Genomic DNA, 19,546 nt, shown 5'->3' with positions numbered 1-19,546 from the left:
TTTCAGCAGGTGTTCTTCTTCTTGTGTTCAACGCTTTCCGCAGTTGGTTCAAAACTTCCTGTTACTTCATTTAAAATATAATTTGGTCTTCCATATTTCTTTTACAATAATATGAAAAAAAATAAAGTTTAATATGTAGAAGTATTTGGTTATTACTAACATATTCTTATGTGAAATCAAACACAAATTAAGGAAATGTCGCGATATACTTACTTCATAGAACGACTATGAATCTAATAGTTTTCAAAATACAAATTTTTAAAACCATCGACCATTTTTTGACAAAAATTTAAATGTTGTAAAAAACGGTTATGTGAATTTTTACACATAGCTACTTTTGCTAACTTCTAAACCAATAAAGATATCATTAAACGGTTTGGTGGGTAGATGTATCATTACCAAGGGTTCCAAAGGGAGCAATAAAAAAAAATTTAAAAATTTTGCACATAACCGATCATGTCAGATCAACGACGATATGTATGCATGTTTTTTTTTTTTATTTTACGAAATGAAATCGTCGAAAGACTCTGGCATCCAAATTACCAGGAGTGCGGGACTCTAACTACGCTAAAACACCTCGATACACTGCCCCACTCATCCCTGTGGTACTACTAAAGGTATTTGTCACTCTAACCTACGAAGTTCAACAAGAACCAATTTAGCAAATTCACATATAATCGTCCAGTTACACAAAGATGTCAACATTGTCGGTACCATGTTCGCTGGTTCGATTCTATACCCTAGCATACTCTTTAAGTGCGCCCTGCCATTTTGGAATCCTGGACAGATGAAGAAAACATGTCGGGCATCTTCCACCTCATTACCACTACAACTCGGACAAAACGGGACACTGTCATGTCCGAAACGGTGCAGGTAAGCCGTAAAGCATCCGTGTCCGCTCAGTTAAATGGGTAATATAATAGTCCAAGTCGCCATGGCACCTATGAACCCAAGCCCTGATGTCATGTATCATCGTATTGGTCCACATTCCCTTATGACTTGTTGTCCATCGGATTTGCCATTTAGCCATACACAACTCGAGATCATGTGTTGCAGTTGCCTGTATATCGATGGGAATCAATCCTATATACAGGTGATATTATGTCAACGTATGTTGAAAACCTCAATGAATCTGACCATACGGGGGATGCATACTCCTTACAACACCAGTGAGCAGCTTCCTTTGGAGGTACTTTGGACCTCTTGTATTCGGCATAATCCTGGACAAAGCAGCGCACGTTTTTGATGCCTTAGTACCTATGAACCGTAAATTTTCCTTGAAAGATAGACGCCTATCAATCATGACCCCAAGATATTTAAGGCATTCTCTTGTTCTCTGACGACACGTACCAATTTTGACCATTATTGACTCCCTGGCCTTACGACTACTTATCAGAACCGCCTCTATTTTATGGTCAGCTAGTGTCAATCCCATGGATCCCAGCCAAGATCTGACGATCTGAATGCTGGCGTTTGCGATGCTTTCAATGTTTTTGTCTCGAGAAGACAGAAACATTGATATATCACATTTTGTAAAAAGGCGACCCCAACATTCGGCAAAAAAAAATAAAAAAAAAATTTCGTAACTGCCTTGCTGAACGGCGTACTTTTTTTTTTGAAGTACGGTCTACTGTCCACTTATTAACCCTTCGCGATGAGTGGCAAGGGTATGTTTGTCATTCCGTTCGTAATTTCTACATTTTTCATTTGCGACCCCACAAAGTATATATATTCTGGATCGTTATAGATAGCGAAGTCGATATGACATGGCGTCTGTCCGTCTGTATATTGAAAACAACTTTCTGTAGCCCCCAAATAACTTACATACATGATTCATACATCAACATAACGGGAATTCTTCCGGTTGCACAAATAGCTGAGATATAAGGAAAAAACTGGGACAACCTCGATTTTTGCCCTATTTTTGATTTACATATATCTGGATTACTAAGCCATTAATATAGGCAATATGAATATCTAATGATATTTCAAAGTCGTATGCAACGATGTATATAAGGCTATAGTTATTTGGATATACAATGGGTCAAAATCGAGAAAAATAATTTTTAATTCGAATTTTTTTTTTCATCAAAAAAATTTATTTAGTCATAAATTCTTTTTTAAAAAAGTCTTTTTAACCCTTTCACGACCATAAGACTATTTGGATAAAAGTAATAATTTTGTCTATTTAATGTGAATCAGTTAGTGCAAAAAAAAATTTATTTTGAAACTAAAACAAACAAATTTTTAACGGTTTTACTGGAATTTTTTCGTAAATTACAAATTTTCGTTCCACATACTCATGTTTATTGACTACATATCAATTCACTTAACATGAATAATGATATTATAACTTTATGTAACAAAAATGAACTTACCAGGCCTAATATATACTAAATATAAAATTTAAACAATCAGTTTTACACTTAAAAACTTTTTTGCACAATTCTGGAACACAGTACCAAAATACCAGAATAAATTTGTAACCAAACTTGTTTTAATCTAAACACAGTAACTATTATTACCTATTGTTCTTAACAAAATATGTCCTAAATAGTTTAGCTTTCTTCAGTCTTTCGAAAAGAAATATTAAAAAAAAAATTTATATTTTTTTCCGAATTCAAAAACATTTTTGAGTTTTTTTTTAAATTGGCCCTTTTTTTCTTTAAATGAAGCATAGATATATTCCTTGAGGACCTATTTATTCGCTTAGTGGGATGCGAGTTCGATATCTATCAAAAAAATGTTTTGTAACTCAAAACATGCAATTTTTGACTTGTTTTGCAAAATAAAAAACTTTGTTGACATTTTTTGTAACTCAAAATATGTAATTTTTGACTTTTTTTTTTGCAAAATCTAACTTTTTTTAAAATGGTCCCTTTTTTTATTTCTTTTTTTTTTTTGCTCAAAAGAAAGCTTGAGTCTATTCCTTTAAGACCTACGTGTTTACTTAGTGGGATGCGAATGGGATATATAGCAAAATAAATGTTTTGTAACTCAAGATATACAATTTTTGTTTTTTTTTGTCAAAATCGAACTTTTTTTTCAAAATGGTCCCTCTTTTTAAATTTTTTTTTTGCTCAAATGAAAGCTTAGGTCCATTCCTTTAAGAGCTTTTTAGTCTCTTAGTGGGATCGATTTTAAAAGTTCATTGGTTCACTTGACGTGAAATCCCCCATATATAAATAGAAACAACATTTAAGTTAATTTTATTTTAAAGTAAAACATCAACTCTGTGGCATTTACAAAATCCAAATCGAGCAATATAGCTCAGAACCCTTCCATGTGGCCTGTGATGCTGAAACCAAAAATGGTGATTGGTTGTTAATACAAAGGCGACAGGATGGTTCGGAGGATTTTTACCGAGAATGGCTGGACTATGAAAAGGGTTTCGGAGATATTAATGGAGAGTTCTTTGTTGGTTTGAAAAAATTACACGCTCTAACCACGTACAATGGTCCACAGGAGTTGTTGATTATAATGGAAGATGCTAACGCCAAAAAGGCGTTTGCCAAGTATGAGTCCTTTGTCGAAGAGTTTGGGAAAATACTCGGGAACAGCTGGAAATTCACTGCAGTATCATATTGGCATGAAATTCTCAACCAAAGAACGTGACAATGATGTTTATAGTGGCAATTGTGCGGTGATTAATACGGGAGCCTGGTGGTATAAAGAATGTCATAATAGGTCTGAAATAATATTTTTAAAATTTTTGTATTCCTAATTTGTTAATTTATGTACATATACAAATTTTGTTCACAGTAATCTCAATGGAAAATATGGTGATACAAATAGTGGCAAGGGCATCAATTGGAAAGCTTATCGAGGATTTACAGAGTCCCTTACTTATGTTAAAATGATGATACGTCGCAGTAGAATTATCTAGTTATCAAATGTTTTTGTATTACATGCTGTGTGAAATAAATAGCTTTGTGATTTGAATAAAATTTTTAAATTTAGAATACAAATTTATTCGATCAACTAGCTGACCCGGTGCGCTTCGCCACCCCAATTAGAAGAAAGAAATAGTACTATCAAGTCTCACTTTGTGAATCTAATTGTAAATGTCTAATTTCATATTTCTGGGTCCATTATTATAGAAAATGCAAAATGTGTTCCTAATTTTAAATTTTTATGTTTATTATTATAAAATATTCAAAAAGTACCATTGCAATAAGGAAATAGTACCATTGATTATCACTTTTAAATTCGCATTCACTAAACCATAACCCGTCAAGCTTGAATTTTAGATTTATATATCATTTCCTATATTATCAACTAATTTTGTTTCTATAATACTTAAGATTTAATAAATTATCACAAAACCGAAACCGATCGGTTTTTAATTTTTTAAAACCGAAACCGCGGTTTTGAAATTCTTCGATTTTTTGGAAAGTCTAGGTCCATTATTATAGGAAATTCAAAAAAGTACCATTAGAATATATAAAAAGTACCAAAAATCCCCCACTTGTGGTTTCCCACTCACTCGGGTCCATATAAGCTTAATTTCATGGCTTTAGATTCATTGGTGTAGAAATTACAAAAAGTACCATTCGAATAAAGAAAAAGTACCAAAAAGTCTCCCCTAGAATTCTAATTCACTTAGGACCATGTATGCTTAATTTCATGTTTTTAAGTCCATTGCTATAGAAAATTAAAAAAAAAGTACCATTAGAATAAACAAAAAGTACCATGAGGTATCCGCTTGAATTTTCAATCACTTAGGACCATATACGCTTAATTTCATATTTCTAGGTCCATTATGTTATAGAAAATTCAAAAAGTACCATTAGAATATTGAAAAAGTACCAAAAAGCACCCACTTGTAGTTGCTCACCCACTCGGGTCCGTATAATCTTTATTTAATGTTTCTAGGTTCATTGGTGAAGAAATTACAAAAAGTACCATTTGAATAAAGAATAAGTACCAAAAATTCTCCCCCTAGACTTCTCACTCACTTAGGACCATATATGTTTAATTTCGTGTTTCTAAGTCCATTGTTATAGAAAATTCAAAAAAGTACCATTATAATATAGAAAAAGTACTAAAAAGTATACACTTGTGGTTTTCCAGTCACTCGGGTTCATATAAGCTTTATTTCATGATTCTAGGTTCATTGGTGAAGAAATTACAAAAAGTACCATTCGAATAAAGAAAAAGTACCAAAAAGTCTCCCCTAGAATTCTAACTCACTTAGGACCATGTATGCTTAATTTCATGTTTTTAAGTCCATTGCTATAGAAAATTAAAAAAAAGTATCATTAGAATAAACAAAAGGTACCATGAGGTATCCGCTTGAATTTTCAATCACTAAGGACCATATACGCTTAATTTCATATTTAGGTCCATTATATTATAGAAAATTCAAAAAGTACCATTAGAATATAGAAAAAGTACCAAAAAGCACCCACTTGTAGTTTCCCACTCACTCGGTTCCATATAAGCTTTATTTCATGTTTCTAGGTTCATTGGTGAAGAAATTACAAAAAGTACCAATCGAATAAAGAAAAAGTACCACAAAGTCTCCCCATAGAATTCTCACTTACTTAGGACCATATATGCTTAATTTCATGTTTCTAAGTTCATTGTTATAGAAAATTCCAAAAAGTACTATTAGAATAAACAAAAAGTACCAAAAAGTCTCCCCCTAGAATTCTCACTCACTTAGGACCATATATGCTTAACTTCATATTGCTATTTCCATTATTACAGAAAATTCAAAAAGTACCATTCGAATATAGAAAAAGTACCAAAAAGCAGTAACTTGTAGATTCCCACTCACTCCGGTCTTAATTTCATGTTTTTAGGTTCATTGGTGAAGAAATTACAAAAAGTACCAATCGAATAAAGAAAAAGTACCAAAAAGTCTCCCCCTAGAATTCTCACTCACTTATGACCATATATGCTTAATTTCATGTTTCTAAGTCCATAGTTATAGAAAATTCAAAAAAGTACCATTAGAATATAGAAAAAGTACCAAAAAACCCACACTTGTGGTTTTCCAATCACTCGGTTTATATATAAGCTTTATTTCATGTTTCTAGGTTCATTGGTGAAGAAATTACAAAAAGTACCATTCCAATAAAGAAAAAGTACCAAAAAGTCTCCCGCTAGAATTCTCACTCACTTAGGACCATATATGTTTAATTTCATGTTTCTAAGTCCATTATTATAGAAATTTCAAAAAAGTACCATTAGATGAACAAAAAAGTACCTATAGTACAGTTCACACATTTTGGTACCTAAATATTATCCCCTATTCCTAACACTAACTTCACTCAAATACATATCAGCTAACATTAATGTCGATAACTGAAATAATTTTAAATTTTAAAAAAGTACCATTAGGAGAAAAGTACCAATTTCCCTTTTCTTACTTGAACACCCCTCAAGTTTGAAATTTAAAAATATTCCATTTTGCCAAAATTGTTTATGCTACAGGCATCTATCAAAATATTAAAATCTGTGTTAATGTGCCCAAGAATAAATATGTTTTAAAAAAAGTACCAAACTGTTTACCCGGATTTGGCCCAATATACACCTTGGTACTCGAGTTCCAAATAACACGCTGTTAGTTAATTTTTGTATGAATCCAGGAACCAACGTTAAAAAAAATTATCAAAATTGGCTTAATAATTTCAAATATAATGTATTTTCCCGATTTTATCCCCTTTTTGGTACCTTTTTTATCCCCATTGAGGTGGTACAATTTCATTCAAATAAATTTCTGTAACGTGGTGGTGGCTCATAATAAAATATTCGTATGTCTATGTCAAATTATAGAAAAACATATTTTATGAAAAAGTACCAAAAATTAACACAATTTTTATCCCTTAAAGGTTCGAATTTCCAAAAAGTACCAAACTTATATTTTTTATTTTTTGTTAATTAAAGAATACGATTTAAAACTTGTTTCTATGTTTATTGGTTTAAAAGATACATAGGGTGCAAAAAAGTACCAAAATACAGTTTTTACCCGTTTTCTCCCCTAAAAGTTTCGAATTTCCAAAAAGTACGAAACACCTGTCAGCTTATTTTTTAAATGGAGTAACATGCTATTTTAAGATTTTTTGTATCTTTATTAGTTTTGAAGATATAAGGTTACCGAATTTACCCGTTTTTACCCTTTTTTACCTAAACGTTCGAATTTCCAAAAATCCCTTCTTATCGGATCGTTTTGGGGAGGGAGGAACCCACAGTTAAAATTTCGTGATTCTAGCTTCAGCCGTTTGGGCTGTGCGATGATGAATCAGTCAGTCAGTCGGTAACGTTACTCTTTTATATATATAGATAATTGTCGAATAATCGAATACATTTATAAATTAAAATATTGGAGAAAATGATTTCAAGAAAAACAAGACAGCGTGTTATATTCAGCTGTGTCGAATCATTTGTGTAAAAAGATACATCTGGTTCTCCAGATTAGGTTATTTTTTATATTTTCCATTACTACAAAATATCAGTGTTAGATATACTGACTCGTCAGCAACTGTTAATATTTATGTATATACACAGCGCCATCTTCTAGTAATTTCTAGAATTATGTACATAACTGAAAAGCTTGAATTTATCCTCTATATCCACAATAATCACCTAGAGCTTTTAAAGCTGTTTCACTGTTAATGTTGTTTTACTTAAAAACAATGGCCCATAATCATAGTCAAACACTTAAGTCGGTTCTTTATAGAAACAACTTTAAAATAAAAAACTGCTTTTAATTATTTTGCAACTATAGTCAAAATTAAAGTGTGTTTTAAATTGAACCGACTTTAACTGGGTGCCACCGCAAATGTAGAAAATGTTTTCATACAATATACAAAAAAATATAGGCAAGTGGCAACGCTGAACAGCTGACATAGAATATTAAAAAAAAACAAAAAAGGTAAACAATAAAAGTAACAGCGAAATCTAAAGAAAAAAAAGCAAATTGTGGTGGAAAAATGGAAAAAATAAGATTAATATCATAATTAGGATATTTTGGTTCTAATTTTATTGATAACTATTCAATAATTGCAAAATCTCTGCCAATATCTTGTAACATAAACATTTTTAACTTTTTGTAGAACAGTTTTACTTGGTGAAGAACAGCTGATGCTGTTGTTAAATGAGTTAAAAGCAGCTTCAGCTGGTTTTATATTTACAGTCGACTTTAACGTCAAAAGTATATTTTATCTTGTCTATGGTAGACCTTAAGACCACTATTAAGTAAAGACGACTTAATTTCTCTTAAAATATACTTTATTTCTGACTATGATTATGGGCCAATGTTAATAAGAGTGTATTAACAAATTTATAAGTGGAAGGTTATACTGATGAAAATGTTTATAAGCTTGATGAATGTTGCAAGCAGCCATTACAGACCATTAAATTCAAAATGATAATGCCATTTCATAACACTACCCCCCACGTATGTCTGTCCGTCCCGAATAGGCACATATTTACCTTTCCCCATATGCAGTTGTAATCGGTGTAGATGTACTACCTTTCATTTGAGATCTCGTGTTCCTATATTTCTGTATTCTGTAGAGATTACATTGGCCTTTTCTTATACCAATGCGAATGAGACGGTTGCTGGCTTAATTGAGGCACATACCGCATGTTTTACATGAATATCATGATTCATGAATAACCATTACAAATGCTTCAATCTTGAATTGATCCAACAACGGATGGTTTTCGCCAGGATAAGACTGGTGCACCAAACGTTTAATAACCATCTCATGGGTACGCTTTCATGAACTACTGCAGCATTTCCTTTCAAGGACAAAATCAACTCTTTAGAATTTTTTCATTTTTCCATAAGATTCTCTTGGAAACTGTATCACACTGAAACTTGAACGCGTTAAATGTTGCGCTGTCATTAAAAGTAGGGGCCTTTGTTGTACTTGAGGTTACTGAGATTAGTATTTTTTTCAGATCGGGCAGTTTACTCTTCTCTTTAAACTTCCGAAATTTCCTGAGGTATTTCATTTGTGGCTCTAGAAATTTCTTGAAATTCTTCCTTAACTTCAGTCAATAGTTTCTCGTTCTTGGTTCTAGAACTTTCTTGAACATCAGCTAACAATTTCTCGTTGTTGACTCTAGAAGTTTCTTGAACTTTTGTTGAACTTCAGCTAACAGCTTCTCATAGTTTGATCTAGAAGTTTTTCGAAATTTCTGGTTTGTTCTTTGAATTTTTCCATTCGATGTCAATAGCAGCATCTCTTTCAATTCTTCTTTGTTACCTCGGTAGCTCCAACTTACCCAATTCTCTCTTAAGTTGTTTGCAAGCAGCAGGGAAATTGGGTACCATACGTAATGAAGCTGGGAGACCTTGAAAGACGATTTTGTACGTCTGAAACGCTGCTTCGACGCTATAAGATATAATCATTTTTGCACTGAATCATTACTTGCGATGAAATATGGATCCATTACGATGATCCGAAGCGAAAGAGATCGTATGTAAAGCCCGGCCAACCAGCCGAATCGACGCCAAATATCCAAGGCGCTAAGGTAATCCTCTGTATTTAGTGGGACCAAAAGGGTGCTACCTATTATGAGCTGCTGAAATCTGGAGAGACCATTAAATGGAACTTGTTAAAAACTATTTAGAATGAAGTGGTTGGGAAGTTTTGCCCCACCCGAAGCAGAACGCTCTATCTGGGTAACGCTTCACTTTGGAACTGAGCATCCTATATTGGCTTGATTCGTTCTTGAGTGAATTTGAGTGAAATATTTTAGCCTTTTCTTCGCTGTTAATCCAGAAATTGGAGTTCCTTTAAATCTTTCCTTCCGGAACCATTCAAAAACAGCTAAATCTATTTTTGGTTATTCAGCAGTCTTTAAAATTGTAAGGTTTCGGTAATGTATATAATACTAACAATCCGCACTTCTATGTCATATGTTTATGCTTCCGAATCATCGCATGCAATAGAGGGAATTCCCCTTTTTTGTTTTATTCACATTGTTCAAATTGATTGTTCAAAGATAATCGAAAAAAAAAATTATGCTTATAATCCCGGATAATAAAGATAATTACAGTTAATCGATGGAAAAAAATTAAATCGATCCAAAAATATTTAAATTTTCCTTCCCGGTTAATTGAGGTTGCCGGTTAATCGAATCACGAATAATCAAGGCCTCACTGTATACTTTTTGTTTGTACGACCAATATTTCGATATGTTACAAATGGAATGACGAAGTCAATATACCCCCATATTTATGTATCACATAATTTTAATAAATTTTTAACAAATTATTGAAATTTAGTTTGTTTGTAAATAGATTTCGAATAGTTACTCGTATAATAATTTGTACATATTATTCATTCGAATAATCCAGAACATTTCAAAAATTAATCGATCACTCGAATAAAAAAAATATATACTTCTATTCTATTAAAATTAAACTCGAATAATTGACAATTTTTACTCTCCACCATTGATTGTGTCATTTAATCGTATACATTTCTTAAAATTTCATTTCACAAATTAATATTGATAAGAAATTAGCGGGGATTCACCCAAAAGTTCATCTGTAGTCATATTTGAGATAATCATCATCATATTTAGCTTAAAAAACATTAACACCATTTCCAAATGAAAGAAATTATGACAATAGCTTCTGAAAGGCAAATAGTGTTAACGAAATAAAGTAAATATTTAATATGACGTGGCAAAAACTTGCTAATGACTTGCAACTGTAGAATAAATCACAAAGCATTGACTACTATATACCATCTACATTACTTTGAAGTATTTTAATAATGACTTATTTATTATCTGATATACTATGTATAACTGCTTACTTAAAACTCATTTACATTCTCGTAAAATGTTTGATTTTAAGGGCCTGATCATAGAGAAAATATACATAGAGCGGAAACTAGAATAATACTCAAACAAAAAATGATTCAAAACGGTTACACATACGAGTGTTTTTTTTTGTTGTTTTCATATAGTTTTTTTTACTAATACATTCTCACCACTTAGGTTTTTGACAACTGAGTTAGGTCTTTGCAGGAGAGTTTCCGCTCTATGTATATTTCTCTATGCCTTAAACAACTAAAGACTGTAAAATATAAAATTATTGTTCACTATATTTATTTTTTAACAATAATACTCACGTTTTGTAATACTCCCCATTGCTATAGTAAATGGTGTAAATATAATTAAATAATTTATAACAAAAATTTAATTTATTTATTGCTAGTACCAATATGTTTAGTTGTTTTTTAGTATTCAAAGACTTCACATCAGGGCAACAGATTAAGACATAAAATGTTTTATTTAAAAACATATTCGTATTCTTTATTTGTAATTATTATAATTTTTTTTAAATGTTCAACTATAAAAGCTGATGCAGATGAGGTATTTAGTGGAAATTCTATTAATTTTTGTAAAAATAAGCTAAAAACCATAAATTTTGCAGTGTAACAAAATCATTATTGAAGGCGGAGAACGTGCTCTAAAAAAATTATTCAATGATTTTGAGGATATCAAAAGCATGGTTAAAGATCTGAGCTCAAAGTAATATATTAAAGAAGTATAATGAGAATTTATATTCAAAACATGCCAAAGGGAATTTTGGTTAAACTATGTTCACTAGTGTGGTGAACGTCTGGTATATAACACCTACCTTAAAATATACCAATTGAGTCACTTTCTGAGTCGATTAAACGATGTCCGTCCATCTGTCTGGCTTTCGGTGCATGTAAACAAAGTACAAGTTATTATTTTGTAATATTTTGATAAAATTTGGTATTAAAGACCTTCGGAATCGCGTATGGTATCTATATATCGGATATAGTCATCAAAATGTTTGTACTGAAAATAAGCAAAATGGACCCTTTAATGGCTGAGATATAAGCAAAAAACTAAGACCACATTGATACTTTACCCAAAATATATACAAAGTCAAAAATTTGATGTCTTGAGTGACAAAATATTTATTTTGATAGATATCCCACTAAGCTACCAAAAACTTCTTAAAGGAATGGAAGTAAGCTTTCTTTTGAGCAAAAAAAAATTTGAAAAAGGGACCATTTTTAAAAAAAAATCGATTTTGCCAAAAAAAAAAATCAAAAATTTTATGTCTTGAGTTACAAAATATTTATTTTGATATACATATATCCCACTCGCATATCACCAAGCGACCAAAAAGTTCTTCAATAAAAATATCTAAGCTTTCTTTTGAGCAAAAAAAAATTTGAAAAGGGGTCCAGTTTTTGATTTTGCAAAAAAGTCAAAAATTTTATGTTTCGAGTTACAAAACATTCATTGTAACTTGCATTTCGAAAGATTCAAGAAATGGCTATCTAAATTATTGGGGACACATTTTGCTAAGAACAATCTATATAAATAACAAGTAAGAAAGTATGGTCGGTCAAGCCCGACCATATAATACCCTACACCAAGTAAATGTATAAAAATATTTTTCTTTTAAAATATCAATAATTTATATTCGTGGGTGATTTTCGGAAGTGGGACTTATATGGGAGCTATGACCAATTATGGACCGATCACCATAAAATTAGGTGGTGTGATTTATGTCTATTTTAAAGTTAAGTATGTTGAATTTTGTGTGTATACCAAAATTTTTAAGCGATTTATGCACGTTAAAGTGATTTTCGAAAGCGGGTCTATATGGGAGCTATGACTAATTATGGACCGATCGTAACAAAATTTGGTGACATGAATTTTGTATATATAAATATATATTTGGAGCGAAATTTGTGTAGATACATAGATAAATTAAACATTTATGGCCGATAAAGTCCAATTTCGAGGGGACATTTGTATGGTGGCTAGGTGAAATAATGGACCGATTTCAGCCAGTTTCAATAGACTTGGTCCTTGGGCCAAAAAAATAATATGTACCAAATTTTATCGAAATATCTTCAAAATTGCGACCTGTACTCTGCGCACAAGGTTTACATGGACAGCCAGCCAGCCAACCAGACGGACGGACGGACATCGTTTAATCGACTCAGAAAGTGATTCTAAGTTGATCGGTATACTTTAAGGTGGGTGTTAGACTAATATTTTTGGGCGTTACAAACATCTGCACAAACGCATAATACCCTCCCCACTATGGTGGTGTAGAGTATAAAAATCAAATGTCGTTCGTTGGTAATTGCATCAGTTGAGAACGGCCGGACCGATTTAGACAAATTTTTGTTTAAAATTTTGGTCATAGTCCAACTTAGGCTCTTACGCAATAAAAAATTGACCATGCTCACTTTTACGCCCACTTTTAACGATTTATCCAAAATCGGAAAACGGCTGCCCCGATTTGGTTAATTTTTTGTTTCAATGTTCATAGTAATCCAGTTTATGTTTTTACTGAAAGAAATATTGACCACCCCAATTTTTTTCCGATATATCCAAAATCGCAGGACGCCTGGACCGATTTGGCTAATTCTTTTTTTTAATGTTCGCAATAGTCCGAAAAAGTTTGTTGTCCACGTCCAAAAACATTTGCAAAAACATCGAACTGTGATCACTCATATTTCAGACCAATATTCGATTACTTATATAAAAACTCACAATAGCTTAAATTCGCTAATAACTTGACCAATAAGAGTTTAATCAAGAAAAGGAGCTCGATCTGTGATTACTCATATTTCTGACCAAAAATTCGATTTTTAATATAAAAACTCAAAATATCTAAATTCGCTAATCACTTGGCCAATAAGCGTTTAATCAAGAAAAGGAGCTCGATCTGTGATCACTCTCATTACTGAACAAAAATCGATTTTTTTTATAAAAACTCAAAATATCTTAATTCGCTAATAACTTGGCCAATAAGCGTTTAATCAAGAAAAAGAGCTCGATCTGTGATCACTTATATTTCTGACAAAAAATCGATTTTGTATATAAAAACTCAAAATATCTAAATTCGCTAATAACTTGGCCAATAAGCGTTTAATCAAGAAAAGGAGCTCGATCTGTGATCACTCGCATTTCTGTACAAAAATCGATTTTTTATATAAAAAGTTGAAATATCTAAATTCGCTAATAACTTGGCCAATAAGCGTTTATTCAAGATAAGCAGCTCGATCTGTGATTACTCATATTTCTGAACAAAATTGTATTCATAGAGAACATAGAGCGGAAACTAGAAAAGAAACTCAAACAAAAAAATTACTCAAAATAATCACACGTACGAGTGTTGTTTTTGTTTTCACATAGTTTTTTCTACTAATATATTCTCACCACTTAGGTTTTTGACAACTGAGTTAGGTCTTTGACAGGAGAGTTTCCGCTCTATGTCTATTCTCTATGATTGTATTACTTATATAAAAACTCAAAATATGTACATTGGTTTACATGTACTCTGTTGTTGCAAGACATTTCAGCTAGTATATCAATAAAAGTCATATCAACGGCCTTTAAAAAAGTGTAACGCAACATAAAAAATTACAAGACTAACCCCGATTTTCTCAATCTCTGGTTATTTTTTATCGTGACGATAAACTGACAGTACTCATACAAAAAAAATGTTAATTTGAAGTTTATCGTTACGAAAAACGATAACAAGATATTGAGAAAATGGGGGTGAAAATCTTGGAAATAAAACTGTAGGTCAATAAGTCCGCGAATTTTAAAGCTCTTAACTGAAAACGCAACACTGCTCCTCTCAACAGGCATCTGTCAGTTGACTCATGTCAAAATTTGAACAAGCTGCGTTATTTAATTTATGTTTGACAGCCATTGATAGCAGACTACCTTGTTACTTGAAAAATGGGATAAATGTGAATTTCGTCTGCTTATTAAGCGTTATTTTTTGCGGAAAAGAAACACCACTCAACTAATGCTAAACTTGATAAAACTACGAACTCTGCACCAACAATTTCAATGGTAAAAAAGTGGATTAGTGAATTTCATTGTGGCCGTATATGAATATACTTAGTACATTTTTTTGATTTGGCATTTTTGAATATCGGTGCTCTATAATCTATATTAAATTTTAAAGTTTTTTTTTCCAATTGACAGCAAAGAAGTCTATCGGGATACGAATAAATCTATACATAATGGTAAGATAATTTTATGTTTTTATTGAAATATATATCCTATAAAGTCAATCTGTCTTTAAAAAAAACTAATCATACTAATCAACACAAGCTTTATATTTTATTTATATTAACTATGATCCCGTACTCATGGCTTAAAATATCAGAAATAGTTTTTAATGCTTTAAAGAGGGACGTTGTTTCTTTTTCCAAATTGATCAAATAACAAGAAATATTCAAAGAAATATTCGGCTTATATTAGAGGAGGATTTAGACTATAAGAATATTGTCTTTGGAAGATTCAGTTTTAAGGTTTTAAAAAAATATCTGGCCTTGTTCATTTTCTAAATTTTGGAAAAACAATAAAATGTTTGGACTTACTTGCATTGTTGTCTTAACTAATTGCCTTTTTTATAGCATGTAAGCATGATTTTTGTTGTCCTTCGTCATTGTAATAATCTATAAAATCGACTTATGTTTGCTAATGTTACTATGGCCCACTGTAGGCTGTGTTAATATGGGGATGGGTCAATAAGTCCGCACTCCTGTCAACAGGCGTCTGTCAGTTGACTCCAACATTTGAACAAGCTGCTCGGGACGTGAATTTCGTGAATTTCGTCTGTTATTAAGCATTGTTTTTTGCGGAAAAAAACCATCACCCAAATTAAGGCTAAGCATGATTAATATTTCAATGGTAAAAAAGTGGTTTACTGAATTTAGGTGTCATCGTACAAACACGGATGATGCAAAACGTTTTGTATGCGCATTTGAGGTCTCTACATCACGATATGGTGTTGGCCGATCAGATATGGTTTCAATTTAGAATGATCAATGAGATTAATGAGAAAGCTTTCCGCAAGATGCCTGCTACGTTTGCGCACAATAGGCTGCACAAAAGGCAGTTTCCTTGGCAACAATCCATGAATTAGGCTATGAAATGCTCTCTCTTCTGCCCTATTCTCCGGAATTAGCTCCGAAGAAACATCTCGACGGAAAGATATTTGACTACAACGATGAAATCATTTCACAAAAGTTACCCATTTTGTTTACCTCGACAAATCTTATCTGTTGAAAGGGATGAAAAAATTGGACAAAGTGCACAGAGCTCAGAGGAGACTGTGTTGAAAAATAAAATGATTTTTTTTATCTGAAAACCTGTGTTTCATTCAAAAAGTCACGGATCCTCGTAACTTATACATACTTCTAAAGACAATATTCTAAAAGTTCAACTCCCCCTCTATACTGTTCCAAGTAGCTAAGGAATCCGACTTATAATTTATGTAGATGTAATGTATTTATTACCATTTATTTTACGATCGGCTCTAAAGTGATCTTTTTACGACATTTTGTCCCTTAAGCTTTTTAAAGTGACTTAAAGCAATAAACGGATAATCTTTGACTTTATTTTGAGCTGTTTCCTAACCATACTTATTGACTGGGCGATACTCATTATGTTTTATTATGAAATTACTTTACTTACAATTTAACAACCTTTTATTTCATTCCCAGATTTGCCATTTTTCGATGTCCGTGTTGACAAAATGCCCGAAAAATGGTAAGAATATTTTATTATCCATTCCACCGTACATCACCCAAAAATGTCTTCAGATTATGTTAATTTTTTGTACATATGTATATACTAGGTTATTCATTAATCGGGTTTCTGGATTAATCGGTTAATCGGGTTTAGATTTATTCGGTTAATAATCGGTTAATTTAAAATTATTCGATTAACCGAATAATTTATATTTTAATATTAGATTGAAAATACACAACGAATTTTACATTTTACATAAAATACAGCAAATAAGGTATTTGAGATCATTTTTGTAAACATATCGCCTATTTGCTGCAACAACGTCATAACTCAAAATCCATGTTTTTTGAACTGAGTAATATAACCTTTTATATAGTTTTATCAGTTTTCAAAAAAACATCAAAATTAAAATTCATGTTTTCTCGTATATTTGATAAGTAAAAATTTGGGTTAAATACAGATTAGAAAGATATTAACATCTACTATTTATATTTCTGAAATCGCATGATTTGTTGAAAATTTATTTAAGAAATAGTAAAATGTCATAGAACATTCAAAGACGTTTTTCTCGAAACGACTTTTTTTTAATTATGACGTTGTTGCAGCAAATGAGCAAATGAGTTGTTTAAGGTTTTAGTGAGATCTTCTGAAATAATTTTTTTATAAAACAATTTAAACAATTTTTTTCTTTAGATTTAATAAAACTTTTCTTGGAAAAAAACTCTTTCGCTGATTGTATATGTTGGAGAAATCAAAAGCATGATAAAGAATAATCCTTTTTGGATTGTTTTATATTTTGATTAATTATGATAAAAGACTCTTTTCAAAAAAAAAATCGTCTATACATGTAAATACAAACAAAGTATCAAAGACATGTAAATTAAATATGTCAGTTGTTATACATACTCACTAATCATGTTTATTGGATGTTCAAAAAATATCTAATTTTAATTTGAAATTTGTATTTGAATTTAAAAAGAAAAATAAATACAAAACATTTTTTTAAAGTCCAAAAAAAGGAATTTCGGTTAATCGGTTAATGGACACAAATTAATTTATTTGTTATTTGAAAATCGGCAATTTTAAATTATTCGAACAGTTAACCGTCCCTAATATATACCCCATGGAGACAATTAGACATTTTCAATTTAAATTTAAAATTTTGAAAAACTCGCGATTTTATTCACCAATTTTGATTTTCTGACATTTATGAAAACTGTATCAGAAAATTATGAATTGCAAGAGAATGCAAAGAAAAATTAAAAATTTAAATATCAAAATGGCTCCATATCGTATTTGAGCCCCAAATTTTAACAAAATCTGAAGACACACCCCCAAAAAAATTTTTCTTTGTATAAATCTTTCATGGAATGAATGACACAAATACTTAGCATTGAAGATTATACATTTAATAAACCTCTTTTAAAGCTATAAAATAGCTCTGCCCAAAGATTGTGCCACAGCCACAGCATGCACCAAACGAAGTGGAATTTACAAAATTCAAATCGAACAATACAGCAATGAACCCTTCCATGTGGCCTGCGATGATGAAACCGAAAGTGGGGATTGGTTGTTAATACAAAGACGTCAGGATGGTTCCGAGGATTTCTATCGTGATTGGCTGGACTATGAAAAGGGTTTTGGTGACATAGAGGGCGAGTTCTTTATTGGCTTGAAAAAATTACACGCTCTTACAAACTTCAATGGTCCGCAGGAGTTGATGATTGTTATGGAAGATGTTAATGCCACTAGAGTGTTTGCCAAATATGATGCCTTTGCAATAGGCAATGAAACCGAATCGTATAAACTGAAAAGATTGGGCAAATACTCTGGGACAGCTGGAAATTCCCTGCAACGACATATTGGCATGAAATTTTCTACAAAAGATCGTGACCATGATGAGCAACCGAATGGCAGTTGTGCGGTGTCGTATACAGGAGCCTGGTGGTATACATATTGTCATAATAGGTATGGAATATTTTGTTATGAAGAATGTGTATTTAATCCATTTATTTACATATTTTTTTTATAGTAATCTTAATGGCAAATATGGCGACAATACTTTTGGCAAGGGCATTAATTGGAAAGCATTTCGAGGTCATACTGTATCTTTAGCTTATGTTAAAATGATGATACGTCGCAGTAGAATTATATAAATAAATACATAAAAGTAGTTAATTCTACATAGTTATTACAAATTTCCAATAAATTGTTTTTTTTATATCCTTCACCATGAGTGGCAAGAGTTTATAAAAGTTTGTTATTTCTACTTCCCAACCACTTCTTTCTTAATACCTTTTAGCAGTTATTTCAACATGTGGCCGAGCGTTGACATTATGGAATATTACGGTCTCATGTATGGCCGCATAATTTGGGAATTTTCGCTAAAAAAAATTTAAGTATTTTATAAGAAAACTAACTGACCCCGGCTTCGCTCGGTAGCTATTAACACTCTAACCGGCAAGGCTGCCTTTAGGCGGGGTATGTTAAATGTATGTAATGCTGCTTTATTTGCATATTTCTCCCGTTATAACGGTAAATATGTGTAAAGAGATACACAATTTACTTATTGTAATAAATATGAACATGCACTTGTCATTTGTTTTTTTTTATTCTCACGTATTTTCTTTTTATTCAAACAATAACCTGGTATATTCTTTTACCTCAAAATAAAATTGGCCGGTTAGAGGGTTAATAAAATTTACTTCGTCTGGGAGGTGCCACGCCCATTGTACCTATATAAGTCAATTGTGAATCTAAAGTTTAGACAACATAAAATATTGCTTATGGGACGTTAAAAACAATAGTTCTCTTTTAAAATAAAACCGACTTTAACGAAAATAACCATTATTATTATTTTGTGGTTTGGATGATAACAGCATACAAAAACTAACGATTTCCTTTTCGAAATTGATTAAGGAATAAACCACCACAATATGTAAAATGATGTGAAAAGTATTGTTACGTTTTAACCTTTTCAAAACGTTTGGTTTATTTCCTTTAAATAAACCGGATA

The 19,546-nt window shown here is 31.6% G+C and overlaps 1 protein-coding gene and 1 pseudogene across 1 annotated transcript; both read left to right on the top strand.

Annotated features, from left to right (window-relative positions):
• The first annotated feature begins 934 nt into the window (after positions 1-934).
• Positions 935-3,886, top strand: LOC135964281 (ryncolin-2-like; annotated as a pseudogene).
• A 7,339-nt stretch (positions 3,887-11,225) lies between these two features.
• Positions 11,226-18,785, top strand: LOC135949082 (ryncolin-1-like). The gene is made up of 6 exons (XM_065498542.1): positions 11,226-11,349; positions 11,411-11,508; positions 14,977-15,017; positions 16,503-16,548; positions 17,959-18,498; positions 18,563-18,785. Exons 1-6 carry the CDS (start codon positions 11,260-11,262, stop codon positions 18,684-18,686), a joined length of 939 nt encoding a protein of 312 aa, XP_065354614.1. The 5' UTR covers positions 11,226-11,259; the 3' UTR covers positions 18,687-18,785.
• The last annotated feature ends 761 nt before the right edge of the window (positions 18,786-19,546 follow it).

Source organism: Calliphora vicina, chromosome 1 (genome assembly GCF_958450345.1).
Source record: "Calliphora vicina chromosome 1, idCalVici1.1, whole genome shotgun sequence".
NCBI classification, from domain to species: Eukaryota; Metazoa; Arthropoda; class Insecta; order Diptera; family Calliphoridae; genus Calliphora; species Calliphora vicina.
The sequence above is the reverse complement of the archived record's forward strand: the minus strand, read 5'-3'. Positions and strand labels throughout refer to the sequence as shown.